Source organism: Panthera uncia (assembly GCF_023721935.1).
Source record: "Panthera uncia isolate 11264 chromosome C1 unlocalized genomic scaffold, Puncia_PCG_1.0 HiC_scaffold_3, whole genome shotgun sequence".
Classification (NCBI taxonomy): Eukaryota; Metazoa; Chordata; class Mammalia; order Carnivora; family Felidae; genus Panthera; species Panthera uncia.
In genome coordinates, this window is record NW_026057584.1 from 38,144,325 (window position 1) to 38,168,153 (window position 23,829).

Below are 23,829 nucleotides of genomic sequence, written 5' to 3' on the forward strand. Positions count from 1 at the left end.
TATTGTGAGAATTATCAAAAGTGACAGACACCAAGTGAGCAAATTCTGTTGGAAAAATGGTACCAGTAAACTTCCTCAGTGTCAGTTGCCACAAACCTCCAATTTGTAAGAAAAAAAACAAAACACAAACACAATTATCTGCAAAGTACAATGAAGCAAAACAATAAAATGAGGTATGCCTATAATAGCTAATATTTTTTGATAGCTTTTCATGTTTAAGTTAATATTCTAAATGCTTTACACAAATGAACATCTTTAAACCTGAAAACACCTATAAGGTAAGTACTGCTGTTGCCTCCATTTTACTGATGAGAACATTGAGTTAACAAGTAATTTGCTTGTCTTTTATGTTTTTAATTGTGCAAGTTACTTGGGCTCCCTGTGCCTGAATTTCTTCATTTGTAAAACAGGGATAAGAATTACCTCAAAGGATTTTTGGGAGGAGAACATGAGATAATGCATATAAAATGTTTAGTATCAAACCTGAAACATTAAATACATGCTCACCAAATGTACCTTGTAAGAAAACTTTGTAACATACATATGCTGCTTAATTATATATATTTTTTGTTACACCTTTATGAAAAAATCTGATAACATGTTTCTAGCATGCTGTATATTCTTAACATTTATTTTACTTAAGAGTTTTGGTATCCATTACTGGAAGTATACCTCTGTGGCAATGTCAGGAAAGATAAAAAGTGAAGAAAGACATTTTTATTTCATGTGAAAGTACATTTATTTCATTAACACGAATATTCAAAAGTTGCCTTTTGATTTGCCTGTTTTCTAGGTAGTTAGATTTCATGGTGGAGCTCTTCCTGCTTATGTTACATCTAGTATCCTTCTTGCTTATGGAGGACAGTTATACTCTCTTTTCTCAACAGGTAAGAATGTTTCTATTCCTCCTCTCTCCCTTTCTTCTTTAGTGCTTCATTTCTACTTAATTTATCTGTCATGTGGTTAAGGAATACCTCAATTTCTTGAAAATTTATGACCTATCTCTTAAGTTTACAAGGGTTTGAGATCCTCTAGTTTTAGGAAATACCCAAGAAGATTCCTTACTGGGCTTTTCCAGTAAGGAAAAGATACTTTTGTGTCTGAAGTTTTTTCCTCTCTTCTGAGGATGTCTTAACAGGTGGAGTCTCACTGATGGGGATTTTGTTCTTCATTCCATTCCTGGTGCCTAACATAGTGTCAAGCACATAATAGGCATTCAGCATATTATTTGGGCTGTTATCAGCTGTATCAGTTAGGTTCTGGCACACTGAATGGAATAATTGAGAGTTAATCTTAATAAAGGGACTATTTGAAAGGTATGTGATGGGTTAGGGGAAACCAACAAGAAATGATAATGCCAGATTAGCAGCAGATCCATCTGATACTCCTCAGGACTAGGGCAAGAGAGGGAGCAAGCCTAGAGAGAGCTATACGAGAGGGCAGCATTACTGCAGCTCCAGCCACTGTCAGCAGGGAGAAAGATGGGGAAGTAAATACACTAACCTTATTTCCTCTTATCTTCCAGTGCCTATCATTCACTGAACCGAAGTCAGCCTCCCAGAATTCAGAGCAAAGTAAAGGGTGGCGATGGAATGGATCTGGAGAGGCAAATACAGAATAGACACTACATTGCACAAAACCTTCCCTAGTCTGTTGCAATTAGAATAGTTTCCCAGGAGCCTACTTTGTAAGGCCCTCACACACTTGTTGGGCTTGGATAGTAAGAGATAGGAAGAGAGTAGGACCAAAATACGTAAAAGCTGTCCAGAAATAACCTTTACCATTTCCATCTTGCCAAATCCTTCTCCAGCTACTCATTCCCTTTCAGCAACTTACAATTTCAAGTCTACCTTTAGTATTCATTTTAACCTTCATACACTGTTGTTGGGAATGTAAAATGGTATAGGTGCTTTGGAGAGTAGTCTGGCAGTTACAGTATGACTCAGGAACTGTACTCCTAGTTACACGAAAAATATAAACATACACCCATACTAAACTTGTACATACATGTTCACAGGAGCACTGTTAATAATATCCAAAAAGTGGAAACAACCCAAATATCTATCAGCTGATAAATGGCTAAATAAAATGTGCTGATAGGTGCTACAACATGGATGAATCTTGGAAACATGCCAAGTGAAATCCCATCATAAAGGACCACATATTACATGGTTTCATTTATATGAAATGTTCCGAATAGGCCAGTCTATAAAGACAGAAAAGATATTAGTTGTTGCCTGGGAATAAGGAGACATTGGAGGTGACAGTTAAGGGAACAAAGTTTGTTTTGGGAGTAATGAAAATATTCTAAGACTGATTGTGGTGAGGAAGGCATATCTGTGAATGCTTAAAACCACTGAATTGCATATATTTTGAATGAATTGTGTAGTATAAGAATCATATCTCTATAGAGTTGTTTTTTTTAAATCACCTTTGGAGCTTTGTGAAAATACAAATGGTGAAACCCCAGCTTTGGCTTCCTGAAGCTGTTTAACAAGTGATTGTGTCCTCTTGTATGAGATCTGTTGAATTACAGTGATTTTTAATCTTTTGAAGATAGTGTCTTTGATAGTAATGACCCTTGCTTTGTAACAAGAAATATATTGCTCTTACAGGTAATGCAGTCAGTGTATGATAAGTCTATACTTAATCACTATGAATTCTTTACTACATATAATTTTTTTTTTTAATCACCAGGTCATTGCTTAGAATATGCTACTATGTTGGATAAACAAGCCAAGCCATATAAAGTTGATCCTTTTGTACTTATGATTAAGTTTCTGTTGGGGTAAGTTTTATTATCTGTGAAAATGATTTTAATTGTTTTATATGTATAAAACATGTTTGGCCCCATAACATAATATAAATTTTCATAAAAATATGTTTTATTAAATGAGGTTTTTCTCTTAGGCAGAGGCCTAATTGGTATATCAACATTTACTTTAATACTATAACCAATTCAAAGGTTTTAAAATTATATATATATATATAATCACTTGTAGAAACTTAGTCTGTAAATATACCAGACTTTTAACATTTGCAAATGGATGTACATGGTCCATGATCTCTGAGTATCCCAGATTCATGAACACAAACCATTATAGAGTATTGATGAAATGATGTCTCGGATCACTTTTTCTTCCCATACAAGTATATTTTGGATCTCTCTACCACACATAACATTCCTTTTTTAATTTATTCACATTTTGTGGGTTTTTTGGTTAAGAACCAATATACTTAGATCTCTTTTCTTCTGTCATGACAATTGTTGGTTTTCTAACCTAAAAAAAAGATCACTTGTTACTTCATTACAATGATCAATAGAGAGCAGTGGAGTTATATTGAGACTCAGGATTCAGATCCTTGAAGATCAGTAGACTTACTTGGAAGATAAATGACTTTTTCTCTACAAGGAATTGAAATGTGTTTTTCAGTATAATTATGAATTGAGTATCATTGAACTTTGGGGACTGTAGTAAATGGTCAAACACCTCAGATATTAAATATTTGAAAGTTGTTGATTTTTTTTTTTTTTGCTTTTATTGTATGTTTTCTTCTATCCACAGATATAAATGGTTTAAGGAATTATGGGATGTGTTATTGTTGCCAGAATTAGATGCCATCGTTTTAACTAGTCAGAGTATGTGTTTCCCCCTTGTATCCTTGGTTCTCTTTCTGTTTGGAACATGTACTGCCTACTGGGGTGGTCTACTTTCTTCTACATCTGTGAGACTCCTTTCTTCATTGTGGCTAGCTTTGAAAAGGTAAAGAATGACCAAAAGCTTTCTCATTGCTCTTAAGGAAAAAATTATATTTTGATAAGGATCTTCAATATTAATTTGCTTTCACTAAACTGTAATTTCTAAGGAAAGATGTATGACTAGAAAAACATGGATTAATGTTCAAAGCTATATCTAAATAAAACTTTTGTTAAAAATATATTATCGCAAGATAAATGCTATATTTGAGTTAGACCTTAATGCCAAGAGTTAATCAAAAAAGTTTGACAGAGGGATGTTGTGCTGGCTCAATTGGTAGAGTGTGTAACTCTTCAGCTTGGGGTCACGAGTTAGAGCCACATATTGTGGGTTGACATTACTTAAAAAAAATATTGACAGATTACAGAAGTAGTTTTAATGTTTATGGCTGTAAATCTTTCCAAGGAAGAAGTGTTTCTCTGGCAGTGCTTTTATATGCTAACTTTCAGTCAAACCTGGGGGCAATAGATTCCAGTCAAGATACTTAAGATCAGATTAGGTGAAATGCATAAAAATTCCAAAAACATTGCCTAGAGTTTTATTACAGGCCCATAGACAAAGTTTGAAGTTACTGGTAGGCTTTTCTGATAAACCACTGACCTAGTTTCCATTGCCACTGCTCCTCACCAGACATATTATATGATTTACTGTCACAGAGGGGATTATGGTCTGCCTTCTTCCTTCACCCTTCTGAGATGCTTCAGACACTACTAGCATCACATTGTCTGAGTGATCTCAAGACTTTAAGAAATAGAAAACTGTTTTTCCTCTTAATCAAGATCAGAAATACATGGCAGAGAGCCTATTATTAATGATTATTTGTAGCAACGTTTTTTTCTTAGTATCAGCCATAGTGTATCTAAGTGAAAGAGGAGCTATCACAGTGTATTACAGAATTTACAATCAAATGTGTGTCATCCCTTGCCTTTATGAAAAAACATTTTACTGCTTACCTTATGGTACTTGCATATTAATAAGCAGGAGAGCCTGGCAGAGTACTGAATTGTTTTCTTCTTATATGTGACCATGTAGGTAACTGTTAATATACTTGTAAAAGCTTTATTCTTATTTTTTTCCAGGCCCCCTGAACTTCCTAAAGATATCAAGATGATATCACTAGACTTGCCCTTTTTGACCATTGTTTTGATCATAGTTAGTTGGACAACTTGTGGAGCATTTGCCATACTTCTTACTTATCTTTATTATGTGTTTAAGGTATGTCATATCACTGAAGTCACAATGGCTGGGCTTTGGGTCAGGCAGGCATAGAATTTCCTTTGGTGTTGTTAACAAAAATTTTAATTACAGCTGTAGTAACCTTCTATTCTCTAACAGGCTTAAGTGTAAAAGGCTTTTTTAAACATCTTAGTTATTTAAAATACGTAGTTCACTGTAAAGCTGAAATTATTAATCTGAGTTTGGTTAGTGTATTTTAAAAAAAGGGGAAGAAGATGTAACCTGTTTCACATTGCTTCTTGCTCTTACAAGTAATGTTAGCTTTTTAAAAAATATTTTACTAGAGCAGTTTTTATTCACACCTCTTTAAACACGGGTAGTAAACAAAAAATTATGTCAGTGGGATCAAGCTTTCAAATGTACTGAGATAATGTAGAATGTTAACAGATGTTGCTGGAGAATCAGAAGGCAAGGATAAAATAGTCTGATAATTTTACTGGGAAACCAAAAAACACTTCCAAGAAGGCTGACAGCTTTGCAGGAAAATCTAGGTTATACAACTGCATACTCTCCACATGAGGCTTATGTAGAGACGGTTGATAACAGAATGGATCATCTTTTTTTTCCTTTTTTAAACAAAGTTGACTTATGTCTGTTTTTAACACTAATACAATTTATTTTCAGTTTTCCAAAGGAATTTTGTCTATCAGAAAAATCTGTTTACTGCTTTGATTTATAAATATGATATTTTTAGCTTTTCAAATTGGATGTTGCAAATAATTGATCCAGTAAGCAAAATTTTCTCAAATACTTAGCTTAAGCAAACATAGCAAATTAAAAGATTTTCTCAGGTTCTTATAAACATTTCACCAAGTTCAGATTTTCAGTGATGTGGAATGTGTGAAACATGTTAAATTCCTTATGCTATAATGAAGATAATCAAATATTTTACTCACAGGACATGAAGCTTCTAGAGCAAAGCATTATTCAAATATAGTCTCACAGAATATAGGAGGTATAACAATATATCCTGGCCCTATCATACTCTGAAAGTTTGTTCTTATTTTTTTTTCTCTTTTTTAATTCATGATAGCAAGTATGTGTAGTTATTATTTACCTTTTCTGAAAGACTGTTTGTAAATGTTTAAGTGTGTTTTTAGTTTTCTAGATTTCTTTAAATTTCAGATTATAATACTTCTCAATTGTAATAAAAATGGTTGTTTTTTGTTTCAAAATAAAAGTGAAATTAAACAGTTTTTTCTTTTTCTTAGATTGTTAATCTGCAAGCCAGCCTAGCAACTTTTAAAAATAGCCAGACTGTGGTAAGTTTTATTTTCAAAGCTCTACATCACTTTAATATAAAAGAACATGAGGGAATAAAAAAATTGTTTTGTGTTTTTTTTTTTAAGTTAGGATTTTACAGTGTTTAAAAAAAGATGTCATGAATTTAAATAATTTTAAGATAAGTGAACCTAGAAATTAGATTGTCTAATTTTAAATTGATCTTTGTCAGTAAATGTCATTTTTATTGTTACAAATTATCTTTTAAATTTTAAGTAATTACTTAGAAGATACATTCTCAGCAGTGGAAATAGCAAGTCAAAGGAACAAAAGTTTTATAATGATAACCACTTTAGATTACTTTTGAGCAAGGTAGTTTATACTTTGAGCAAAGTATTTTATATCAGTTTGGTAATAGATGTGTTTATTTAGCTGTTAAATAATGGAGTGATTCTAAGTAAAATAATAAACTTAAATTTTATGCAATACCTTAGTATTTTTACTTTATTGCTTTGTAGAATCTCAAACACTCTAGAAGAAATGAAAAAAAATCAAATCACCATAAAGACTCTACAGTACACTATCTTCATTTATCTGCCAATGATGCTGAAGATAGTCTTCGTATGCACAATACTGTGATTAACTTATTAACATGGATTGTATTACTCAGCATGCCATCTTTAATTTACTGGTTAAAGAATCTCAGGTGCGTTTTATTTATATAATTATAATTTATGTGGTTAAAACAATAAATGTCTGTAAGTAGAGACTTGCCAGATTCCTAACGATCCATCAAACGTCCTCAAGAACAGGAAGCTATATATCACCTGAAATTTATTTTCAATACAATCACATTTTTTTCCCTTACTGTGAGAATATAAACTTCCTCAAAATCTGCCCAAAAGAGGGAATTGTGTTTTATTTATTTTACCTTTAACCTTCTGTGAGTCTAGACATATGTGAAAATATGTGCTTTGCTTTGCTGACCCAAGGTATTCATAATGCTAGTGCTTTAAGTATTTTTCAATTCATGATCAGTTTTATGTTTCCTTAAATTGGGGAAGAAGAAAATGCTTACATTTAAAAATATTGGAAATAATGAAAAAAAGTGTACTTTTCTAATGAGCACCAAACATTAAACTAAAATAAATGACCATCGTTTGCCTTGCCACATGGTAACTATTCTAGGTTAAATCAGAGTCTGAGATGCCTTCTAAGATTGTTTCTAGAATATTTAGTTATAATTTGTTTTTGAAAAATAGGCCACATCATCCAATAATTGAACTTCTACTCAATATAGTTTTTAGAAACAATATAAACATTTCAAATTATCTAAATACTGAAAGTATATTTTTTGAAAAGTCAAAGTTTGATAAATCAACAGGTTACCAGATGTTAATATTCTTCCTTTGTCCCTAATTTTAGTCAAGATCCAGAGTTTTTTGTTCAAAGGTTTGGGGAGAAAATTATTTGAGGAGCATAAATTTATGATTCTAAAAGGCTATAGATGTCTCACTGTCAGTAAATGCCAGAAATGAGAATTTAGATTTAAAAGAAAATAAGAGACAATTTATATAAATCTTCATTTTTTTCATCTTTTTTATAAACTAGAGCAGCCTTAATATATTTTGAATAACTTGTTTTATAAAAACATTATTTCTGTATGACCTTTCAGATATACATGTACCTATTATTAAATTTTTTTAAGTTCATTTATTTTGAGAGAGATGGAGTGAGTGAGCAGGGGAGGGGCAGAGAGAGAGGGAGAGAGAGATCCCAAGCAGGCTTCACACTGTCAGTGCAGAGCCCAGAGTGGGGCTCAAACTTAGGAACTGCGAGATCATGATCTGACTGAAACCAAGTCAACGCTCAACCTACTGAATCACCCAGGTGCCCCTATACCTATTATTAAAAAAGTGCTGAGGTGCGTGGGTGGCTCAGTCGGTTGATTTCAGCTCAGGTCATGATCTCACTGCTCGTGGGATCAAGCCCTGTATTGGGCTCCATGCTGCCAGTGTAGAGCCTGCTTGGGACGGACTCTGTCTCTCTCTCTCTCTCTCTCTCTCTCTCTCTCTCTCTGCCCCTCCCCCTCACATGTACACACTCTCAAAATAAATAAACTTTATAAAAATAAAAGGAAGTGCTCCCATATTGGATATTTTCATTTCCCTTAGTAGTTTCTGAACATAATTCTCAATATAAAACCTTAGGTATAAAGATGATCTATAGCAAAAATTATCAAAAATTTCATGAGCTGTTTAGAGCTCTCATATCAATGCAGTATTCTGAAATTTAATTAATTTGTTTGATTCTGATAATTTAAAATGATTGGCTCAGTCGGTTAAGCGGCCGACTTCGGCTCAGGTCGTGGGGTGCCTGGGTGGCTCAGTCGGTTAAGCGTCCCAACTACAGCTCAGGTCACGATCTCGCGGTCTGTGAGTTTGAGCCCCGCGTCGGGCTCTGGGCTGATGGCTCAGAGCCTGGAGCCTGCTTCCGATTCTGTGTCTCCCTCTCTCTCTGCCCCTCCCCCGTTCATGGTCTGTCTGTCTCTCTCTCAAAAATAAATAAACGTTAAAAAAAAAAATTAAAAAAATAAAATGATTGAGTATACTTTGTTGATTTGTTTTTGTTTTTTCTCTTTGATGTAGGTATTACTTTAAACTTAGTCCTGATCCGTGTAAACCTTTGGCATTTATCCTTATTCCAACTATGGCAATTCTTGGAAATACTCACACCGTTTCAATAAAATCCAGGTATAGTAGTTCAATCTTCCTTTTTCTTACATCTCTTCCTAGTCTTTATCACTCTTTCTTTGATGCCTGACACATGTTCTTTATTTCTAATTATTTTGACTGTTCCTAAAGTTAAAGCTATAACTGTAGAGTAATTATGGTTTGTATGCAGATGTAGTTTATATGCAAGTACTATATTTGTTTTCTTAATTATCAGGTTTACTTGTTAGGATATAATGATTTTTTTTTTTAATTTAGCCCTTAAAATATATGATGTCTAATAAGATTTGTTTCCAAAAAGTACGGAAGGAGGGCCGCCTGGGTGGCTCAGTCAGTTGAGTGACTTAGTCTTGATTTTGGCACAATCATGATCTCACCGGTTCAAGCCCCACGTCAGGCTCCGCACTGACAGCATGGAGACGGCTTGGGATTCTCCCTTGTTCCTTCTCTCTTTACTCCTATGCTCACTCTCTCTCTTAAAATAAATAAATAAACAAACAAACAAACAAACTTAAAAAAAGTACAGAAGGAGTGAAGTGGATAGGATTATAGGTGAAGTAAGATTGGCCATCACTTGATACTTTTTGAAGTTGGGTGATGGGTACATGAGGTTCATTATACTATTAGTAGTTCACTAATACATACGTTTAAAGTTCTCCATAATAAAATTTGAGTTTTCATTGCCTGGTTGTTTGCTCTACGAGCCTGTTTTCAGTTGATCCTGGCAGATGTTTGTAGACATTGTAGAATATGGCAGACCTGGGGTTTAAATCTTGGCCTGCCATTTAATAGCCCTATGTCCTTAGACAAATTTCTCTAACCCCTCCTATCCCAGTTTTTTGTTTTCAGAATAAAAAAGTAATAGTCTTTTCTGTATTTTTCTTTTAATAAGATTTGGTGTCATTTTAATACTGTTCCTGTTAGTAATTAAGGATCATTCCCTTTTTATTTGGTTGAGGCTTTTTGTTTTGTTTGCTATTACAAGTAGGGTTAAAATAAATATTTCTATAGGTATGTCTTAGTAAATATTATTTTTGTAAGGGTAAATTTTTAGAGGTAGAATTGGTGAATAAAAGTTCGGCTAGTATTTTTCTCTGGCTAAAATATAGCTTGTATTGATCTTTTTAAAAATTATGTATGGTTAAATTCATTATATGAAAAATTACTCCATCTAACACCATTTAGAATACTTTCTCAGAACTGTATAAAATATCAGCATATTCTGGTTTTGCCTACAATGTAGTTTGCATAATATATATTTCTCTGTCTCTTTACAGTAAATTGTTGAAGACTACTTCACAATTTCCACTTCCTCTGGCTGTTGGTGTAATTGCTTTTGGGTCAGCACACTTATACAGGGTTCCATGCTTTGTTTTCATTCCTCTTTTACTCCATGCGTTATGTAACTTTATGTAAGGCTGGATTTAAGGAATGATAAAAATAATTTATATCATTAGAGTCAGTGTTAAGAGGGAATGCACACATCCATGAATGTGGATGACAAGATCCTTTGGAGAAGATAGGTCTATTTTTACAATATTGAAAATAGGAAATTAGTTTTATAATGCTTGAGGAAAATCATTGAAGCATGGTTTAGTTTTGTGGTATGGCATCTAAGTACTAGTCATTTTTTGAAAAATTAGTAAAAGGATATGGTGGCCACTGTTTTTGAGGACTTCTCTGCATAACAGCTATTCTGGTTGATTGGCCATACTGGGGATCTTCTAAACATTGAGTAAATGTAGCATTGCTTGTAATCTCAACTCAAGCATTCTGCTCATTTCATCAAACTTTCTTCTGAAAAGTAGATTGCTTTGTATTTGCTACAGTATGCATATTGAGAAATCAGTCTTAAAAGATTGATGAAATTCACAACTGTTTGGTTTCCCAAAAATGAAATAACCACAAAAGTCTTTGGTCAGTTTTTGGCAGCCACAGTGATCAAGGCATATCTTTTGTTTTCTTACATCTATGAAAATACAACTTTTAATTTTAAGGAGACATGTTTTCTTGGTAACCAATGCAAGATTAATTAACATAATTTAAACTCAAAATTCAATGAAATTTTCTTGCTGCTTTTCAAATGCAGATCTTATTTTGTACTCTTGGTAAACATCAGGAGACTATTAAAGAAATCTGTTGTTAAATTTAAAGAGAATCCTCCCAAATATTTACTTACTAGCATTGGAGCAGTACAGTTGTCCAGCATATGCCATTTTATTTAATTCATTGACCCCATGGTTGCCAAAAGTGCCTCAGATCATGGTGGATTGTTAACATAACTAAATTCCAGTGGTCAGAAAAAACTCCAGGTTTGCACAAGTTTTGTCTACTGTAGAGAAAAAGCACGATTAAGTGCTGTACCACATTTGATAAATAAAATTATACTATTAACGGAATAACCACTACTCCATTAATAGCTTAATGTATAAACAATATACTTAAATAGATTGGAGGTTTTAGCCACTCGTTTTAACAGTGGAATCTTAATTTGCCAAGATGATTACTGTTTCACAGAAAAGAAAGTAATATTTCTTTCATTTCAGACTTAAGCTCACTTTTGACTACAAAAGAGTAGGTAATAGAGCTAAGTATTTTGCCTTAAGATAGAATAAACTCAGGCTGAGGTGTACTTGGCTCATGGAGCCTTTCCTTTAGATGCATATGCTCTACATAACCCAAAACCTTTTTAAGTAAAGCCCTTAACTCCCAGCAGTACCTGTGAACTTGTGTCTTTGTTAGTACCCAGGAATGTCCTAGAGTACCAGATTCTTTTTATCGGCTATTGCATCTGGATTCCATTACAGTCTCTTAGCTGTTACTGCCTGTGGAGGGTTACCTCACTTCTCTTCTCAGTTATTCCTCAGGTCCTTGCTGTTTTGGCATCATTTGAGGGTTTCAGTGTCGTCTGTGAGGGTTTGTAAATTTGTTTGATTCCGTTGTTTCTCCCAGCCTCATGCCTGTTGTTCAGTATTTATATTTTCACTTACGAACATCATTGAAGGGAAGTGATAATCTCATAGTAAGACATGGCAAATATTTCAGGTTCTTGTTGATTTGAGAGAGGTAGCAAAGGGATAAAATGCAAAATGCTTGTTTGTTCAGTACCTGAAAGGAAAGATGTCCCATGGCATACCACATGTATATTTAAATAAGGACACATCTGCCTATGTTTTTCTGTTCATATACCCATAAGTTTATGTACATTGTATCTTTGTTTTTTTCACTGATGTATTTCAAGTTACAGGTTAATTGTGTCATTTATTTCTGAATATAAACATGTTTATATACAGAAAGAACTTTAGAAAATTCATTAATTTGGATCTTCTATTGACAGCCATAACCATGGTGTTTATATGATATAAAGTCTTCTTGTTCAGTCAGGACCATTCATGACTAAAATATAACAAGCTTAAATTTCTCATTTGTGAGTAGGAGATTAGCTTTTTAAAGCAGCAGACTAGGCATATTATATCTCACTAGACAATTTCCACGTAAGTGTAGTTATCAAGTCCTAAAGTCTTATTTATTCCAACAGAATATTTCATTTTAGGGCTATAAAAAGGATTCTAATTAAACATTTTATAAACAACAGATTGGGTCTTTAGCCATTATGGGTACATATATATACAGATACACACATGCATGCGCGCGCACACACACACACACACACACACACACACACATTTTGACAGAGTCTTTATCAAATCCTGATGCACTTTAAACCCAAATAACTACCAGAGATGAGAAGGTAGGCTCTGTCTGAAGATTAGGGAAATTGATGTTTCTGTCACTTGAGAAAATGAAGGTCCTTTTGCCTCTCAATTATACATTGCTTCTATCATGCTTGCAGCTTATTTTATTAGCTAGTAAAACAGCACAGCTTTATTAGCACTTTTACTAAAAATGAAGTTGTTTATTGGCAGTTACAGTGTGTCCAATTTAGCCAACTTCTCAGCTCTAGTACTATAACATTTTTTTTTTAATTTTTTTTTTTTTAATGTTTATTTATTTTTGAGACAGAGAGAGACAGAGCATGAACGGGGGAGGGGCAGAGAGAGAGGGAGACACAGAACTGGAAGCAGGCTCCAGGCTCTGAGCCATCAGCCCAGAGCCTGACGCGGGGCTCAAACTCACGGTCCGTGAGATCGTGACCTGAGCTGAAGTCGGACGCTCAACCGACTGAGCCACCCAGGCGCCCCTATAACATTTTTATTTAGAATTTGAGTTTTGAGTAAGTTTTGTGCTTATAAAAATTACTCTTGGACCCTATTATTGATAACTGCATCAAACATATAGACCGAACAGTAAAAATACTGAGTAATTTCAGTGTTTCTAAAGCCTCAGTTGGAGTTACTACTATTATAACTTGGAACTGATAATACAATAGAAAACATTAACCTCTTTTTTCTGGATCTTTTGCCAGAAATTAAACAGGTTCTGCTAACTCTTCTTGGTTGTCACCAGAATGAAAATATTTAGAACAGTGGTCCTCAAAAACCATGTGTGCCTCGTTCACATTGATTTTGAGTCTCTTCAGTATATATAGATCATGTATTGATTAGTCGTTAATTTTTTTTCATATTTCGGTCAGATAAATTCACATGTATATAATGAATACCTTTTCTTGATTGAACTACACTACAATCTACATGATTATAAAGTAGAGAAAGATAAAGAGCTATATACTAGGCCTAGTAAATTTGTTTGTTGTTGATTTTCCTATCACTCGTACAGATGGTACACGTTTCCACCACACACACACACACACACACACACACACACACTTAATAAAGGCAGATTATCTAATTTGTTCATTCTCTAGTTCTACACTTTTCTTAATGCTTCAGACTTGTCATTCATAACACAGTATATTTATATCACCTCACTGCTCATTAGCACCTCTTACACTAGTGGCCAGGGGAAATAAAAGGAGATAAAACTGATTTTCAGTTTAGTTCTAGAAAGCTGTAGGGAAAATGGGAGGAATTGATTCCTGAATCCCAGGATGATTAATTTGACCTGTATTTTCATCTTGGGCATTAGGTCTGAGTGTAACAGCTTGCTTATTAGGAGGTTTAGTGCAAAACTTTACATTGCTGCATTTGCAATTTTAGTAACCTATTATTAAAATCAGTTGGGAAAAAAATTTTTAGTGTGTTGCAACTTTTTATGATGAGGCATCTGTTGATTATTTTTCATCATTTTTTTTTCAGTGTTACTATCATAGGAAACTAGATACCTTGTGCAGTTTTTCAGGGGGAAGTATTTGGAGAGCATGACACACTTCCAGGAAGTAATAAAAGTATCTTTGTGTTATGCAGGGCACCTCGTGGTCTCAGATAGTGGAGCGTGCAACTCTTGATCTCAGGGTTGTGAGTTTGAGCCCCACATTGGGTGTGGAGATTACTTAAAAATAAAATCTTTTAAAAAAAAAAAAGGATATCTTTATATTACTAAATTAGACCCTGACAGAAAGCTTCCTTGCCTCCCAACGTAAATGTAGAAGGTACTTTTATAAAACAGATGATTGGGAGCTGAAATTTCATCTCACTCTTGTTGAACAGAGGGGACAACATTACCAAGTCTGTAATGGACTTCTTTTTTTACATATTACTCATGCATTTTTTCACAGTAAGTTTCAACAGCCTGAGGAAATAGGAAGTCTGGGAGGCTATTTGTGTCCTTTACGTTTAATAATGATGATAGGAAAGAAAAGTCAGGCCAGTAATCCAAATCTGAATATGTGTACTGTAAATGCTCAAGAATTCACAATTTTGTGATAAAGTTATATTATGAATATAGAAGACTGGATTTTGTATATTAATAACAGTTTTAGAACAGAATGAAGTTTGGAAATAGTGAGAATAGACTAACTTGTTATATTAATAGTATAAACGTAACAGTATACCTGAATCAATAATGTCTTTCAAAAGTTAGATGATATTCTAACGTACATCTTGATTACATTGTCTGTAGTTGAAGATTCTGAGTCAAGTACAGGACTTCCTAAAAGTGTTTGTTTTGGCATGTTATGCTGTCAAAAATGAGTATGGTTTGAAATGCCAAGTAACCAATTTCTGACGATTTTGTATAGAACTTGATATGTATCAGTCAGAATTATTCTGTAATGATTCTGTACCTTGTAACTTTGAACACTTGTAAAAAACAGTTAGTGTAAATTTGTTTGCATATTTGAATTTAATCTTAATTTAGGAAGTCTAAAAATTAGCCATTTTTGTAAAGTTCGTGTGCTATTTTTTAATGTTATTTTTGCTTTTAGTATTTGTATAGTAGTAATATTACTAGCACTAGTAAAAGATTTATAGACAAAGCATAGAACTATCAACTATTCAAAAGCCTAAATTATAGGCATATTTTGTATTTCATGTTGTACTTGTTTCATATTGGACTTTTTACATCCCTTTTACAGGAAAAAACACATTTGAATTTTTTTGAGCGTAAAACACTACATTGAAAAATATAACTATATTCGTATGGTTAGCAAAACATGCTTTGCCACCAAAGGCTAAATGAAACTGTAAAATACCTCCAGATATTTGTGCCAATGAATTTTTCTTAACATATTGGGGTTAAAGCAGAAATATTATTTTCAGTATTTTACATCTAGGACTTATATTAAATATGTAAATCTTCAAAACTTATATTCCATACTCTAATATTTCTTTGAAAACATGTAATGTGCCATAGTATATTCTATTTTATCTGATTTCTGGGATAATGTTCTCTGGTTTTAGTGGGTTTAAAAGTTATTTTACCCAGTAATGATCTTTTATTAATTAATTGAAGTAAGCATTTGAAGTAATCTTGCTTTATTTATCACAGATTCATTCTGTGTTGTAAAACTTCAAGTTTTGTTGTACAGATCATTTTTTGGTACAGGTGTCTCTTATTTATGTAACAGTGTTTACTGTGAAATTTGTTTTGTCTTCTGTGTATTTCCATTCCCTTTTTAAATCACATGTTTCAAAGGGGAAAATTATCTACTAGATCCTAACTTAGTCCAATGAGATAAACATTTCAAAACACACATTTTAACAGAAAATATAAACAATCAATGGTGTTAATGCTGAAATGTTAACATTGATGGGTGTTATATTCATGAGAGAAAAGTAGAAAAATGATAGACTCAAAAACATTTTTATCTGATTCGAATTCTTTAATTTCTTCCCTCTGGAAATTCTCAAAAGGAATTTCATTCCTTCATATTATAGTTTTTCCCATTGAATCATGTAATTGATTTAATCATTTATTGTTTCTCTGCCCAGTAATGCTGATGCAGTTTGCAAAAGTAGCCTTGGAAGTAAAGAGGCAAGAGAAAACCAAATATTAAAATGTTTGACTGTGGTGACAGTTTATCCAATTATCTGGTAGTGACTGGATATTAGTAAAAAGATGATGTACAAGACCTAAAATTTCAGTTAACGTTGTTTTTTGGAATGAATTTTTCCTCTGTGTTAAATAATTTTATCCTAAGTAGGAAATACCTGTATTTTAATATAACTATGCTGTCTACAGAATTAAATATGTGTTTGTTGGAATATTGGTAGAAATAAACTCTTCCTCCACTATAGAGGGGGAAAAAACTTTCAATTTTTAGTGTAGATAATTTATGAAATTGTATTGTGTATTTATATTTTTAAAAATATATAAATGACTTTAAACGTATTATTTTGAAGTAGTTGTATTACAGTTTCTTAAACTTACGTGACTAACTTGCTTACATACATGCTTACATAAATGTAGCAACGTACCCACGAGAAAATAGACCAAAACTGGATGCGTATTATCACTGTGACCTTGAACTTTTAGTTGTTTGGGATAAAACAGACTGTGCCTTAAAATGATGAAAGAATGCCCTGCAGTTTTATAACTATATTTTATTATGGGTCATCTTCTCAACCTGGCACCAAATTTTTTTCTTTGAAGTTGGTTAAGTAAAATTGTTAAAGTTGACTAGCATTTCCTGTTTTGCTCTAGAAACCTTTAATTTCCAGAGTTCTCATTTTGAATTAAAATTGACTTACATTTCATAGGTGTAGAAAGTAAGCTTGGCTAAAGTTTCTGAAAATAAATTTATTTTAGGAAAATGTGGTGGCACTTCTGTTTTGTATTTATTTACACATGGAAAAATTAATCTTCAGGTATATTTCTTTGTCTTTTTAATGAATAATCTATCAAAGACATGAAGACCTGTACTTATTTTTCCTCAGATTATTGAGGCTCATACTTGAATATTAGAGTTAGTTTACCCAATAACAATTTTTTAGTACTTAAACTCAGATTCATGTAGTATATTTTTAAATATTATTTTCCCCCTTTTCTCTTTTTCTTTTTCCTTCCTAATAATTATTTTTAAGATCTCAAGAAGGAACTGGCTCTAGTTGTTTTTGTTTTTATTTTTTAATGTAAAAACTTGGATTTTTACTGTGCTTATTTAAAATAATTGAAAATAATTTCTATTAAGACAAATTATTCCATTCAGAGGATATCATGGTCTCTGCTAAAAGATACCCCCATCTCTGTGTACTCAGAATTTGTTGTGTATTTTTCAGTTTCAATTTTGAATGTAAACTCAACACATTTCTTCTTCCCATTTCGCCTTCACTACCTGCACCCAGAGACAAAAATCTAGGATTCTCTAAAAATAGGTAGAAAGAAAACATGTCTTTCCTTAGAACATGGTAAAATTGAGGTGAAAGTAGTTTGCCAAGGAAATGTAATAAAATACATGGCTGTCAACCTGCATCTGTGTTTATAGTATAGTTAAAAATTTATAAAGGACAAACTATGTATTATACTGAGATAGACTCAGTAATATTTTATTTGCAAATTGATACTTTTGTCCAGAAAATCCAGTGTATAGTAACAATACTTAGTGCAAAGGAATTTGTCCTATGGCATATACTGGAAAATGATTGTTACCTTGCAGATTTTTCCTTTTAAGCATGCCTGATCTTCTCCAGTGCTTTGTATAATATATGGTATATGAAATACACAAATGTGATTTTGTGTGTATTTTTTAAATGATAATAAGTAACATTATTACATTTAACTGGTTGTAATTCACAAAAAGTGCTATTTATTATACTCTGTAGAGTGTTGTGTATGTTTTCATGTGTGTTTTGGCATTATGGTGTGGAGTTTAATGAATATTTGCCTTCAGTCTTTCCTCAGGTATTAATGTGTAGCAATTTTTGGTGCTTTCTTTTTAAATCTGTCATAATCTGGTGTTCTGAATGTTCAACAATAAATTTGGTGAACAAGGGCATGTGGTGCAGAGATTGTTTGCCAGTTCACATACTCCACAATACCATCTCAGGAGAAAATCCTTCAAGATTACTTCTTTACAGCACATCTGGATTTCAGAAATTTGAAGGCCTATGCATGGCACATAATGACACATTACAGGTAAATATTGGAAGCCAGATAAATTCTAAGATTTCCCACGTTGGTATTTTGTAGCATTTGTATGGACATCTCATGGTTCATGTTCCATTTTTAAGGAATTGAACAGTTACAATCTCTCCCAAATACAGGTTTCTCACAAAGCTCATGCTTTCAGCTTTTCTTATGCTAACTTGATATATGTTCTTAAGTGACCATTTTCTCAAATTACATGAAAATGAGAATAATCTAAACAGTTTGTAAACAGATTCCCAGGTCACCCTAACACTACTAAATTTGATCTGTAGGGAAGAAACCTGGGGTTCTGTTTTGTGTCCCAAATAGTAATTCTTGAACTTTGCTCTAGTCAATAAAATTAACTTGCTAGGGCTCCTAGAAGCATCTAGAAAGACTGTCCTTAGCATTATAAGATGCCAAAAGAGACACTACATAATTTGAGAGTTTAGTATAGATTTAAACTTCACTAAGAATGGATGAGAGGAGTTAAAAATGAGGCAGGACATCTTTTGAGGGACAAGTGGTACACTCTCCCTCTGATGAGAAGAGTGTTTTCTCAACTCTTATAATCAGCATCTCTGCATATATCAACATTTACAAATCATCTGCACGTATTAACGTTGTATATGTTATTACTAAATAAACCCTGAAAAGTAAATTTTTAAAAATGAGAAATATACAGCTAGAAGTTTTAATAGTTTCCCTTGGGCCTTTAAAGGATTATCTTTAAACCACCAAATGTAGAGGCCACTGGAGTATACAAAATGAAAGCTTCATAAATCATTCCCACTAGTTTTTCTCCCTTTTTTGAATAACCACTTCATCTTCACTCCCTTTCACTGCTGCATAGCAGTGAAAAATTTAATGGCTTTCAACAACACCTGTTTGCACACAATTATCTAGGTCAGAAGTCTGAGTACAGACTACCTGGGTTTTCTGCTCAGAATCAAACTTCTGAAACCATGGTATCAGCTGGGACTATCCAAGTTATCCTATCTGGTATATTCAGGTTGTTAGGGCTAAGGTTCCTCTTTTTTTGCTGGCTGTTGACAGAGTGCTGTTTTCTGAGCTCCCCAGTCTGCCTGCTACGTGGCCCTTCACAAAATGGCAATTTGCACCTTCAAGATGAGTAGAATTACTTTAACATTTTGAGTGTCTTCAACTTTCTCTCTGACCTTTAGACCCAGATGGAGAGGGCTCATGTGAGTAGCTCAGATCCATTGCGGTAATTTCCCTTTTGATTCACTAGAGGCCAACCTTACATCTGTAGAATCCCATTTGCCACATAAGATAACATACTCCTATTCCCATCATACTCAACAAGTTCCATCCACACTCAAGGGGCATGGATGATAGAAGACGGGTGCACTAATAGATGAGAATCTTGGGGCCATTTTAGAAGTCTGCCTAGCATGCATATCAAGGAACAAAAGTCTTTTTCATAATTGCTATACTTAAGTAATATTTGATTCCATAGTTCTTTTTTTTATTTAAAAAGAAAAGTTCAGGGGCACCTGGGTGGCTCAGTCGGTTAAGTGTCTGAGTTTGGGTCAGGTCATGATCTCGTGATTCATGGATTCGAGCCCTGCGTCTGGCTCTGCTGACAGCTCAGAGCCTGAAGCCTGCTTCAGATTCTATCTCCTTCTCTCTCTGCTCCTCCCTTGCTCATGCTCTGTCTCTCAACAATAAATAAATGTAAATAAATAAGTTCAATGTTCATTTTTGAGAGACAGTGTATGAGCAGGGGAGGGGCAGAGAAGAGAGGGAGACACAGAATCCAAAAAAGGCTCCAGGCTCCAAGCTGTCTGCACAGAGCCTGAGGCAGGGCTCGAACTCATGAACCAGGAGACCATGACCTGAGCCGAAGTCAGACATTCAACAGACTGAGCCACCCAGATGCCCCATAGTTCTTTTTGTTTGTTTATTCATTCTTGAGAGAGTGCGTGGGGGAGGGGCAGAGAGAGGGAGACAGAATCCAAAGCAGGCTCCAGGCTCTCTCTCCTCTTTCAGCCCCTCCTGTGCTCACATGCTCACTCTCTTTCTCTCTCTCTTTCAAAATAAATAAACAAACATACGTTTGAAAAGAAAGAAACTTGGTTTACGCCTTTTAGAAAAAAAACTATACAATCTAATTGAATTTTAAAATAGGAATGTGTAGCATTCACTGCATTTAAAAATATTTGTTGTAACTGGGGCACCTGAGTGGCTCAGCTGGTTGGGCATTGGACTCTTGATTTTGGCTCAGGTCGTGATCTCACAGTTGGTGAGATTGAGACCCACATTGGGCTGTGCAGAGCCTGCTCAGAATTCTCTCTCCCCCTCTCTTTGCCCCTCCCTCCTGCACACATGCTCGCTCTCAAAATAAATAAACACTTAAAAAAAATCTTTGTTCTAACAAATATTTAAGTGGAATTAATAAAAAAAATTAGTTATAAATCACAGATCCACAGAGTACTGTAAAAGGAAATGTGGTTGTTTTAGACAATGATCTCCAAACTTTGATTAAACACTGATATTAAAAATTTTTGAACTTCCCCCGCCAAAATACTACTATACTAATATGTAAATAGAAAATTTAGAATGACATTTTTTAATGTATTGCTACTTAAAGATTTATAATATCAATAGCTAATATCTCAAGGTAGAAAATATATTCATGGCAACAGTCAATATAAGTTGATTTTTTCAAACCTTGATTAAAGTAATTTTTTAATTTTTTAATTTATTTTTGAGAGAGAGAGACAGAGGGCGAGCAGGAGGAGGGGCAGAGAGAGAAGGAGACAGAATCCGAAGCAGGCTCTAAGCCCCACACTTCAACAAAGAGCCCGATGCAGGGATCGAACCCATGAACTACAAGACCATGACCTGAGTCTAAGCTGGACGTTTAACCAGCTGAGCCACCCAAGTGCTCCTAAACCTTGATAATTTTAAATGAAAAGAGTAATTTTTTGTTGTACATGGTATTAGTATCAGGTGTACAAGGTCATGATTTAATACTTCTGTGCATTATGAAATGGTCACCACAGTAAGTCTAATTACCATCTGTCACCATACAAATTTTTTACAATATTATTGACTATATCCACTGTGTTGTATATTACATCCTTATGTCTTATTTTATAACAGTAAGGTTATATCTCTTAATCTTCACCTATTTCGGCCATCCTCCCACCCCTCTCCCCACTGGCAACCATCAGTTTGTTCTCTGTATATGAATCTCTTTCTGTTTTGTTCATTTGGGTTTTTGGGTTTTGTGTGTGTGTGTTTGTTTGTTTTTAGATTCCATATATAAATGAAATCATAGGGTATTTGGCTTTCTCTGACTTACTTTATTCAACATAATGCCCTCTAGGTCCTTCCATGTTGTCACAAATGGCAAGATTTCATTCTTTTTATGGCTGAGTAATATTCCCTTGTGTGTACGTGCGTTTGTCTTTTTCTGACTTATTTAACATGATATCCTTCAGTTCCATCCATATTGTCACAAATAGCAAGATACCATTCTTTTTTATGGCTAATATTCTCAAATATGCATACGTGTATATATCACATCTCCTTTATGCATTCATCTATCAATGTACATTTAGGCTGCTTCCATATCCTGGCTATTGTAAGTAATGAACATAGGGGTGCATACTTTTTTTCAAATTAGTGGTTTTTTTTTTTTTTATCTAGAAGTGGAATTGCTGGATCATATGGCAGTTCTATTTTTAATTTTTTTAGGAATCTCCATACTATCTTATATAATGAATGAACCAATTTGCATTCCTACCAAAAATGCAGAAAGGTTCCATTTACTCCATATCCTTACCAATACTTACTTCTTGTCTTTTGATAATAACCAGTCTGACAGGTATGAGGTGATATCTCATTGTGGTTTTAATTTACATTTTCCTGATGGTTAGTGGTATTGACCATCTTTATGTACCTGTTGGCAATCTGTATGTCTTCTTTGGAAAAAATGTCTATTCAGGTCCACTTCCCACTTCTTAGTTGGATTGTTTTTTGATACTGAGTTGTATGAGGTCTTTAAATATTTTGGATGTTAACTCCTTATTGAATATGTCATTTACAAGCATCTCCTCCCATTCAGTAGGTTGCCTTTTCATTTTGTTGATAGTTTACTTCACTGTGCAAAAGGTAGTTCCATTTGTTTATTTTTGTCTTTGTGGTCCTTGCCTGAGGAGACAAATCCAAGAAAATATTTTTAAGACTGATGTCAGAGAGTTTACTACTCTATTTTCTTCAAGGAATTTCATGGTTTCAGATCTCACATTTAAGTCTTCAATTCATTTGAGCTTATTATTGTATGTGGTATAAGAAAGTGGTCAGATTTCATTCTTTTGCGTGGAGCTGTCTGGTTTTCCCCATCGTATGTTCTTGCCCTCTTTGTCATAGATTAACCATATAAGCATGGGTTTATTTGGGGGCTTTGTATTCTGTTCATTAATCTATCATGTCTGTTTTTGTGCCAGTACCATACTGTTTTGATTACTATAGCTTTATAGTAGAGTTTGAAATCCAGGCATGTGATGACTCCAGCTTTGTTCTTTCTCAAGATTGTCTTGACTGTATGGTGTCTTTTGTAGAAAGGAGTAACCTTTTGTCAAGTCTTATTATTGTTTTTAATTCCTAATAAGCCTGATAAGAGGGTAGAAATGTTAGCACTGATATTTTCTTTTGTTGGTTTGTGTTCACATTCTAGTATCATCTTCAACTTTTTGTTGTAAGTAGTAATCTCTTATAAGGAGTGTTTTTAAGCTCCTTATTTGTGATAGTTAAAAGCAGATACCATGATAAGTATTTAATAACATAATCCATGAATCCTTTAACTGGCTCACATATACTGCAATGTTATAAAATGTTTGAAGTGAATGAAGAAATTAAACAACTAGTAATGTGCCCTGTCACCTTCATCTGTGCTGTAGAATTCCTCATCTTCTCCCAGCACATATCCCACACACTTTCTATAATTTGCTCTGATAAAGTTTGTGAAGCCATTGTTAGCAGTCCTTGTATAAAATGTCCCTATATTAATCTGTTTGATTAAAAACCTGAGAATGAATTTGGTTTTCCTCTCACATTCCACTGGGTTGTCTTGCACACCACTTAATGCACACAACCCCCTTTGGAGAAACTTAGTTTAGAATATATTTCGTAACCCTTTGAGGTTGTCTTTGGTAAGTTTTAATATCTATATTTATGTTCTCATGAAAGCAAAAATGAGATTTCTGGATCAGGAACAGACTATTCTTACTTAAAGCAGTATACACATTGGTTCCCCTTGCCCCATTCTTTCTCCTTCAGGGCAATGTGAGGAGAGCCAGGTTAACGCTGTACGTGCAAAAGGGTTTTTTTGTTTTGTTTTGAACCAGGGAGATGAACCCTGAAATTAGGAATCTGGAAGTTTATATAAGCTACACACTGCCTCCTTTCCCCTCCTGAGAGAAGAAAAG

At 33.9% G+C, this 23,829-nt stretch overlaps 1 protein-coding gene across 1 annotated transcript in view; it reads left to right on the forward strand.

Moving 5' to 3' along the window:
• PGAP1 (post-GPI attachment to proteins inositol deacylase 1) overlaps window positions 1–21,282 on the forward strand; it is a 33,069-nt gene extending 11,787 nt beyond the window's left edge. The window contains exons 8-15 of the mRNA XM_049615952.1: window positions 794–887; window positions 2,698–2,788; window positions 3,567–3,764; window positions 4,838–4,973; window positions 6,206–6,256; window positions 6,734–6,921; window positions 8,864–8,968; window positions 10,225–21,282. Coding sequence (XP_049471909.1) covers window positions 794–887; window positions 2,698–2,788; window positions 3,567–3,764; window positions 4,838–4,973; window positions 6,206–6,256; window positions 6,734–6,921; window positions 8,864–8,968; window positions 10,225–10,363 — 1,002 coding nt within the window. The 3' untranslated portion in view covers window positions 10,364–21,282. The remainder of the gene's footprint in view (window positions 1–793; window positions 888–2,697; window positions 2,789–3,566; window positions 3,765–4,837; window positions 4,974–6,205; window positions 6,257–6,733; window positions 6,922–8,863; window positions 8,969–10,224) is intronic.
• Window positions 21,283–23,829: the final 2,547 nt, after the last annotated feature.